This window comes from Callorhinus ursinus, unplaced genomic scaffold, assembly GCF_003265705.2.
Source record: "Callorhinus ursinus isolate GAN/ISIS: 27379988/994484 unplaced genomic scaffold, GSC_fseal_2.0 scaffold8, whole genome shotgun sequence".
Classification (NCBI taxonomy): Eukaryota; Metazoa; Chordata; class Mammalia; order Carnivora; family Otariidae; genus Callorhinus; species Callorhinus ursinus.
Genome location: NW_027397070.1, coordinates 32366681 through 32376686, shown reverse-complemented (window position 1 = coordinate 32376686; position 10006 = coordinate 32366681). Strand labels below are relative to the sequence as shown.

At 39.0% G+C, this 10006-nt stretch overlaps 1 protein-coding gene and 1 non-coding gene across 2 annotated transcripts in view; one reads left to right on the top strand and one right to left on the bottom strand.

The window, feature by feature from the left end:
• TRNAK-CUU (transfer RNA lysine (anticodon CUU)) lies at positions 1-73 on the top strand. Its single transcript has one exon. It is a non-coding gene; the product is annotated as a tRNA-Lys (tRNA).
• A 2742-nt stretch (positions 74-2815) lies between these two features.
• The window catches only part of ACTR10 (actin related protein 10), a 30293-nt gene continuing 23102 nt past the window's right edge, over positions 2816-10006 (bottom strand). The window contains exons 11-14 of the mRNA XM_073895275.1: positions 8546-8627; positions 6864-7065; positions 5081-5642; positions 2816-4635 (exon numbers count right to left, since the gene is read on the bottom strand). Of these exons, the coding sequence (XP_073751376.1) occupies positions 5461-5642; positions 6864-7065; positions 8546-8627 (466 nt within the window). The 3' untranslated portion in view covers positions 2816-4635; positions 5081-5460. The remainder of the gene's footprint in view (positions 4636-5080; positions 5643-6863; positions 7066-8545; positions 8628-10006) is intronic.

The window sequence follows — 10006 nt, the reverse complement described above, 5'->3', positions numbered from 1 at the left end:
GCCCGGCTAGCTCAGTCGGTAGAGCATGGGACTCTTAATCCCAGGGTCGTGGGTTCGAGCCCCACGTTGGGCGAGTGTTTTGGAGTTGGATAGTTTTTATATTCACTTAAACATTTTGGGGTTTCTCCAAAGTATTATAACTAAGGAGAGGTCTTTACACCAAATTAATGCAAATACATTCAACATTAGCCAAATCTATGGAAAAAAGACTTCATTTTGCAAACAAAACAGGTCTCACGCTTGCGCACTTGAAAGTAAACGTTTCTCCTCCGCGACGCCTCCCCGAACCGCCACCTTAAGGGTTTAAAGTCGAGACTGGTTTTCTGTGTTACTATGCATACTTGCATAGCTGTTGGTAGAGGGCGATTTTTCCTTTTGTCAGAACAAAATGATGAGCGCCAATTTTGGCAGCTTTCCAAGAACTTTCCAACACCCTGTGTAAAAGCTGTCTTCCTTTCACGTCTATTTTACGTTTTCTTCCTCTCAATATAGGGCGTATCCTAAGGAAAGGGACGGGAGGCGGGCGAGGAATACCCCCTGGAGGAATAAAGAAGTAACACCGTGAGAAAAGTTTCTTTCTGTGGTCGGCTCTACGTAGACCGTGCATGCATCAAGTTTTCTTCCATTGTTCCTGGGACTGTACTTGGGATCCATCCATCCAATTGGGTGGAAATTGGGAGGTTAGTATTAAAGGTGAGGCTCTTTGACACAGAGGCACAAGAGAACGGAGGTGGTGAAAATTCGGAGAGGCGGGGCACCTGGGTGGCTCAGTTGGTTGGGCGACTGCCTTCGGCTCAGGTCATGATCCTGGAGTCCCTGAATCGAGTCCCGCATCGGGCTCCCTGCTCGGCAGGGAGTCTGCTTCTCCCTCTGACCCTCCCCCCTCTCATGTGCTCTCTCTCTCTCTCTCTCATTCTCTCTGTCTCAAATAAATAAAATTTAAAAATAAAAAATAAAAAAAAAATTCGGAGAGGCGATTAGGTGTTTGAGGAGGCAGGACTTCCGCCTTCCCCGCTAAGTTTGAAGTGATCTGAAAGAGAAAGCACGCCGCCCGAAGGCGGGTCCCAGGAGCTCACTGACCCCGCCAAGACGGGCACGACCCGGGCTCCCAACCCAAGCCAACCGCACCTAAAGCACCAGTGCCTATACCTCCGCATGTTATCCACCGGCTTTCCTCCTACTAAACGACCCTTTTTTCCTCTCCCTTCCTTCAACAAACAAACATGCTTTTATTTCTTTATCTTAAAACAGAACAAAACCTTTGACCTAATTTTCCCGCAGGCGGTTACCATTCTATTTCTCTGCAGTGTCTATGCTCACCATTCGTCTCCCATCCCCTTCAAAAAAGACCAAAAAACCACACCTGTAGTTGAACCCGTTTGGTTTATTATACATCGCATAGAGGGATGTGGGGTGTCTGTTATGAGGGTGTTAGAAAGAACCTATTATAGGGGCGCCTGGGTGGCTCAGTCGTTAGGCGTCTGCCTTCGGCTTGGGTCATGGTCCCAGGGTCCTGGGATCGGGCCCCGCATCGGGCTCCCCGCTCCCCGCTCCGCGGGAAGCCTGCTTCTCCCTCTCTCGCTGTGTCTCTCTGTCAAATAAATGGATGAAATCTTAAAAAAAAAAAAAAAAAAAAAAGGACCTATTATAGGATCTGGGCTTTCCTCGGGTCATTTTGCGGGGGTGGGGATCCCTAACAAGTGAGGGCCCCTTCTGGTTTCGGTGTTCTCAAAAGCAAGGGCAATTCTACCATCTCCGTAAAACTTAATAGGAAGAATACACTAAAATAGGGATAAAGCTGAGATTGGTAAAGTCACTCATTTAGCAAGATGTTTGCTGTTTCCAGTTGGACAGTGACCGATTTGTCTCAAGTGGATTTTCTGTGAGTCTGCAATGCGATCCCAGGCCTCCTGCACTTCTGACCAATTGGCTAAAAATGAGGGATTCCCATAATCCTCTCCTCCAGGTTGATAATTTCCTAGAATGGCTCACAGAACTCGGAAAAAGTTTACTTATTCCTGGTTTATTATGGCTACAACGCAGACCCGCGGCATGGAAGAGGTGCCTTCCTTACCGAGGCAAGGCTTCCATGCTGTCTTCTGGCACATGCCCCTCCCAGTGCCTGGGATGTGTTCACCATCCTGGGAGCTCTCTGAACCCTGCAGGTTAGGGATTTTTAATGGAGGCTTCAACAGGTAGGCATGATTATTAACTCAATTTCCCATCCCTCTCCTCTCCCTAGAAGACAGGGTGTTGTGTGCATGTGCAAAAGTTCTAAGCTTTTGTGGCTTGGGTCTTTCTGGTGAACAGCCCCTCATCCTGAAGTGATCCAGGAACCCATCAAGAATTGTCTCATTAGAAAAAAGACACTCCTCTATTACCCAAGAAATTCCAAGGGATTTAGGATTTCTGAGATGCTCCTAACACCCCCATCACACAGGAAATTACGAGGGTTTTAGGGAGCTCTGTGTCAGGAACCAGGGGCAGAGACCAAATATGTATTTACATCACACTTGCCTAACTTCTCTTTGTTCAAGTCATAAATGAGCCCAACCCTAACCACTGTTCTAACCAGCAACTACCCCACCATCTATTTTACCCTACACTGTTTTTCCCGAAAGTTATTTTCTAAGTTACTATGTTTCTTCACTTTCTCCACCCCTTCCAGGGGGAGATTTTTGTCTTGGCTCATTAATGTATCGCAAGCACCTAAATTAGTATCTGGCAGATGTTCAATAAATACATGCTGAACTGGTGAATTAAGTAGGGTGTATTAGTTCCCCTGGGCTGCTCTAACAAAGTACTACAAACTGGGTGGCTTAAAACAATGGAAATTTATTGTCTCACAGTTCTGGGAGCTAGAAGCTTAAAATCGAGGTGTACACTGAGTCAAGCTCTGACAGGCTCTCTTGAACATTTTATGCTTGTTTCTGGTGTCACCAGCAATCCTTGGTGTTCCCTGGCTCGCAGCTGCAGAACTCCCATTTCCGCCTTGGTTATTACCTGTTTTCTCCCTGTGTACCTGTCTCACATGGCATTCCCCTCACCTTATAAGGATACTGGCATATTAGGTTAGGGTCTACCATGATGACCTCATGTTAATTTGATTATATCTGCAAAGACTCTATTTCCAAATAAGGCCATATTCACAGGTACTGGAGGTTAGGACTTCAACGTATCTTTCTGCAGCACACAATTCAACCCCTAACAGAGGGCTCCATTCCTTAACCTCAACCAATAGGTATGTGTCACTTTATAGCTACCTACCTATAAGTCTGTATTTTAGTCAGAGATCTTTTCCATACTCTTCAGTGATGAAAAACCTCTTCATTCAACAGAATTTCAAAAAATCACGTTACTAGTGAATCCATACTCCTGACAACTAAGGGTGCACCTACTTCTGGCAATCCCACTGAGAGCTTTCAAAGTTAAGAAGTAAAGGGGCTTTGTTCTTACGGAGCTTACATCCCAGAAAAGATAAAACCTGTGTAGAGACAATTACAAGGTGAAAGTTGTAAGTGCATCAGTTATAGATATGTGCCTAGGGGGAAAATGACAACTTTGGGGGAAGGGTGCTATCGAAGAGTGACAGGTCCAAAGGATAAAAGAACCTCACTTTTCAGAATGAATATATTAGGAAACTGGATGGCAAAAGTGATCTTTCATAGTTTTAGTCACTGCTTTTAATATAGTTTTCAAGTTCTTCATGACCCAACCCTAAATTATAATTAGCAATGCTTCATCCCAACGCCAAATGTTTTAAGATTTTGTAGAGAGAATTCAGTTCACATAGACTGGAGTAACGCCAATTATTAAAATTCTACTCATCCTTCGGGAACAAGGGTGCAAGTATATAGCTTTCTTCAACTCCCTGCTCAGAATTAACTACATCCGGAGATGGGTTGAGGGATGGGGTAACCGGGTGGTGGGTGTTAAGGGGGGCACGTGATGTGATCAGTACTGGGTGTTATATACAACTCATGAATTATTGAACCCTACATCTGAAACTGATAATGTACTATATGTTGACTTATTGAATTAAAAAAAAACCCAAATATTATTTACATGGAAAAAAAAAAGTTAACTACATCAATAACAAGCAGATGGTATCCTTAAGGCTGCTACCACATTCTGTCTGTATCATCAGTTGTGTACCAGCCACTTCTGTTAATCTGAAAACCTCCTAAGGGTAATAAAGGTCCATGTCTTACTGTTGTAGCACTTACAGTGTCTGAAACTATACTATACACACAGCAGACAGTCAATAAATACTGAATGAATCTTAGTCTTGTGCTATCGTAGTAGTACATGGTGACCAAGTACAGCTAGTGTTTTTAAATGCACACACACACACACATACACACCAGTTCTTTCCTTTTTTTTTTTCCCCCTTAAATTCTTTCCTATCCTTAATGCCAGGAACCAGCTCTTTCAAGTGTTAGTTGGTGCTGGTATCTTCACACATAAAGTATATGGCAAAACTAGGAAGGACACAAAAAGGACAATCAAAAATGATTAAACTATAAGTAAGAATGGACATGGGTTATACAGTCCAGAAAATGTATCAATTCCTACTCTGTCTTCAGGAATATGAGTACATTCTTCAGGAATAGGTGTATGTACTTTCACAGGCACCTGGAAAGAATAAAACCAGCAAAATTTCAGTAAGAGGTAGTTTGTTAAAAACAAATCAAGAACAAATAAAAATTAAAATTAAACAGTGACTGAGTACACATTTCCAAGAACCCCTATCCTGAGAAGATAAAAAGTACAAAAGAGATTAAAAACATTATGAATACATGTTTATAAAGCAGTTTCATAAAAATACATAAAATGAAATATCTTCGCATAAAAATGAAGTATCTTTCCTCTTAGAAATGTAGAATTATTCATAAAGAAACTGTAAAGTTAAAAAGGAAACATTTCCATACTTTGCTTAACAAATGTCTACCTAATCTACTAAACATTCTCAGTCCAAAGGGTCAAATATATTCCTGGAAAAGTAGCATTCTAACATGGACAGATAAATACCAAAACAAAAGGATTTGAAGAAAGAGACCCATGTTAATATTTGAAATACCTGGTAATAATAACATTATTTCTTCTTTAAATGAAACAACTGCTAAAAATAATGAGACTGATGGATTCTCCAATGCGCAGGGCAGATTATGTGAACTGTGGAGGGACAACGTTATTATTCTTTTTGTAAACTAAACTATATAACAAACTTACAAAATTAAACTGCTTTACTATATTTTATTGATATAAATACCACAAATTTCATAAGCATCAGCTACTGTTTTACTACAACAGTCAAAAGAATTAAATATTAATGCAAAGAGTAACTACAGAAATGCTTTCACTTCCATAAAATCATCTCTAACAGCACCCTGTATACTTTGTACAATTTGCTTATAATTGATTACTTGATACAAAGCAAAGCTGAATTTCAATCAAATTTTATTTCTCAGTGGAAAAGGCTCTCTTCATCAGTGGTGGCTGAGCTTTCCCGACATCAAACATCATTTCCAAAGGTGGGTTATTAAGAGAACACCAATCAGGTATACGGCCTGTCTGATTATAATACTCCTTTGAGACTGAACGGCTCCCAAGTATGTCCTGCAGTGCCCCAAAAATAGCTCCTGTGTGGTAAAAAAATATTTTTATAGTTAAGATGAAAACTTTTACCAGAAAATTTTATGTACACATACAACCACTTCATTATATGACAAGAGAGAACAGGTGACATTCAGTAATGCATATTCACACTCTTCAAAGTAATTGCAGTTCTTTTATATCATATATTTTGAGTAACAGGGTAAGCCACAACTCCTATGATGAAAGTAACTTAAATGGCCTATAGCAGATTATAGTGAAAATGCTAAAAAGCATTACTGTGTCTAAAAGCAGGTGAGGTAGAGAGGGGTGGAAACTATTTTCAATCCTGTGTAAATACAGTAAATAATGCCTTTAGTTTTCTTTGCCACAACTCTAAGATTGTATGTCAATAAATAAAACAGCACTGTAAAACCCAGTAAGCATCATTATAATGCCACCCAAGTCTATGCTGAAGACTTTATAAAGACCCACATGGCAGTCTTTAAAAAATAATTTGGTAACTAAATCCATTTGCCCTAGATCAAAATTACATTTTTACCAAATTCCACAAGAAATATAATATTCATTTAAAATCTCAATACTTTTTCTAATGATCAAGATACATATTAGCTGCAGATGCATTATAAAACACGTATCAGAACATATATAAATATACACATCCATGACTGTTTTTCTCTTCAAAGCAGTGTCTCTCTCTCTCCCTATATATATGTATCTTCAAAGTAGTCTCTCTCTCTCTACATATATATAGTCTCTTTCTCTCTCTATATATAGTCTCTTTACATGTATATAGGCTATTTCCTTATTTCAATGAAACTATCATTTCTTATCAACTATCATTCAATGAACTCAGTCACAAAATAAAGTATAATTATAAAATAAAGAGATCAATTCTCACATACGGCTCACAAATTGGCTTTAGGAGGAATTAAAACAAATGTTATGAGCAATGGTAGTACCACTGGAATAAATGCACAGCTATCCATCACTGTTACGAGAAATGACTCTAATTGGATGAAGTTTACTTAAAAAATTAAAGTGCAAATGCCAAGAGAAATAGATATATGACTCTGACAATAACTTAAGGAAAAGTCAGTGTTCAAAGAAAATTATTTAATAGTTCTATTAGTTTGTTAAGTGAGCAATTTTTAAGACTGAATCATCTATTCTAATATATCCATTAATAATACCATTCAGGAACCAATTACTACATAATCATTATATCTTAAAAACTAAATTCTTACCTCCCAACCAGGCCACACAATTAGCCTTTGCAGGTGGAGTATGAATTCGGAATGTCTTGGTGCCAAGTGCTTTTTTATATTTTGGTTTTTCTACCAAATACCTTATTTCTGCAAGCAATCTGTGGAGAAATCCTGGCAACATAGATGTGCCACCTATGACTACCAAATTCTCTGCTAGTTGCTTTCTGGTGTCTATTGGGCACTGTTATTGAAGAGAAAGAAAAAAAGAAAAGAATTTATTCTTAACTGTATAAATAATGCCTGATTGGATTCAAGAAAATATACAGATTATGTATTACAAAGTACTATTACAAAAAAAAAAAAGGCACAGCAAGGTTTCTTTAACAAGAGAGTTTTTCATGTAGCAAATATAACCATGATAATACTGCCATATACTTAATATAGAACTTTAAAGATCTCAAAATCTAACAGTACAGAATTTAAAATTCCACAGAGTATATGGTAGTTATATGTGAGTATTCCCATTTTCAGGATAGAATGACTCAGTTGAGCAAAGAACATGAGAAGAAATAAAACAACTTTCTTTTTTAGTAAGGAAAGCATGTGGAAACTTAATTTTTCTAAGGTAGTAACTTCACAGTTATTATATCCAGAGCCACTTGTCAAGTGGGAAGGTAACATTCTTGGAAAAATTGTTTCTACATCAGTTTTAAAAATCAGAATGTTAAAGTCTTTCACTGATGCTATGTTTTTTCTAAGAGTCTCTGAGTGGAACTGCCAGAGGTAGACAGTATCTTCCAATGTGCTGGCATTTCACATGGAGTTCTATGATTCCATAGTCATTAAACAAAAGAAACATACTATCATACACCCTGTGGAATTTAAAATTCAGTACTACACAAACCTGCATTTAAAGAAACTACAAGCTGTACTAGGTACAAAATAAAAATCTGATATTGTTGCTACAGAAATAATACATGATAGCACTACTTATCCCTGAGTCTGACATGTTGTAAATACCCTATCTCAGTGCCAAAGTAAAACTCGGTAACTGTAAAATTTAACATAAAAGCTAAAAATTGTAACTAGTGGCTAAAATATAAATACAGGGGCGCCTGGCTAAAATATAAATACAGGGGCGCCTGGGTGGCTCAGTCGGTTAAGCGTCTGCCTTCAGCTCAGGTCATGATCTCAGGGTCCTGGGATCGAGCCCCACATCGGGCTCCTGCTCGGTGGGGAAACTGCTTCTCCCTCTCCCTCTGCCTGCCGCTCCCCCTACTTGTGCTCTGTCAAATAAATAAAATCTTTAAAAATAAATAAATAAAATATAAATATAGAATAACATTTAAAAAATTTTCTCAGGTCGCCTGGCTGACTCAGTCAGTAGAGCATAAGACTCTTGATTATGGAGTTGTGAATTCAAGCCCCACATGGGATGTAGAGATTACTTAAAAATTTTTTTTCTCGGAGCCTGGGTGGGACAGTCAGTTAAGCATCCAACTTTTCGTTTGGGCTCAGGTTGTGATATCAGGGTCGTGAGACTGGGCCTGGCATCAGGCTCCCCACTCAGCGTGGAGTCTGCTTAGAACTCTTTCCCTCTCCCTCTGCCCCTCCCCCATGCGCTCTCTCTCTCTCTCTCTCTAATAAATAAATCTTTAAAAAATTTTTTTTTCTCTAAGGGGCTATAGTCATAAATTGAAACATTTACGAAATCAAAATACCTGTATAAGGGAATCCAGTATTAAAGTGGCAACTGATTTCTCTTCATTATCTTGTTCAAAAAGAATCTCCACAACTGAATCTCTAATGAGATTAAAAACAGAGTGCTTTGTCGGCATCATATAGTATGATACAGAATATACCATTAGTTCTATTTTTTTAAGTAACAATACTATGTACTATGTTAACATAATTATTAAACACAAGGTGTTTGCATTTGTGAACGAGAGGAATAAAAGCACTTGCCTCACAGGTATTGAGGTGAGGATTCAATGAGTCAATCGAACACTGCCTGGTACAAAGGAGGCACTCCCTAAGTATTAGCTACAACTATTATTATATACAGATTAACATACATTTTGTCCAGGTATACTTCCTTAAGCCTAATAAAAAAGAGTGAAATTCTATAAAAATAAGAGTCAAGAAGCAGATCCACAGTGATACAAAAGATTTAAAAAACAATCCTCTCCCCAAGCATTTCTGTGTTTTTTAAAAGTAACATATGGCAAAGATTGTTAGTTGCCTAATAAAATATCCATTTTCCATTTTCCTGTTCATTCTCAAATTAAAAGAACCCTATTTTGAGGAAGATCTTTGTAGTGATGGAATAGCTCTATATCTTGATGGTGGTGGTGGATTACAAAAATCTGTGTGTGATAAAATTACACAGAACTATACATACACATGTCACACCGATGCCAATTTACTGGTTTTACTATTGTACTACAGTTAAGTAAGATGTAACCACTGGGAGAAACTGGGTGAAGAGTACAGGAGCCTCCCGATATTATCCATGCAATTTCCTGTGAATCTGTAATTACTTGGAAGGAAAAAAAAAAAGATAGAACTCCATTTTTAAGGTGGATACAATGCCTCTCCCGAGCTAAACCCTGTTATTTACCTGCCTCCCTTGTAGCTAGATGTGTAGCTACGTAACAATGAGAGGGAGGTAGAAACGATATGTGGGACTTCTAGAAAGTCTCCTTAAAAAGGAGTGGAAGCAGGGGCTGCTGGGTGGCACAGCTGGTTAAGTGGCCAACTCTTGGTTTCAGCTCAGGTTGTAACCTCTGAGTCATGGGATCGAGCCCCGAGTGGGGCTCTGCACTCAGCACAGGGTCTGCTTGAGATTCTCTCTCCCTCTCCTTCTGCCCCTCCCCCCTACATAGATTCAATCTCTCTCTCTCCAAATAAATAAATTAAACAAAACAAAAACAGAAAGGAAGCACTTTTTTCTTTTCCTTCCTAGGGGTTCTTACTTTAAACACAGATATAGTAGCTCCAGCAACCACCCTGGTCCCTAAGGACAAGGTTACCCCCAAAGGATGAGAGATGGAAGGATATTTACTCCCTGCTGGGAGTTGTCATAGCATCCCTGGACTATCTACCCGTGACAATTTCTTTTAAAAGAGAGACAAACTTTTTTTTTTAGGATTATTTATTTATTTGAGAGAGAGAGCACAAAC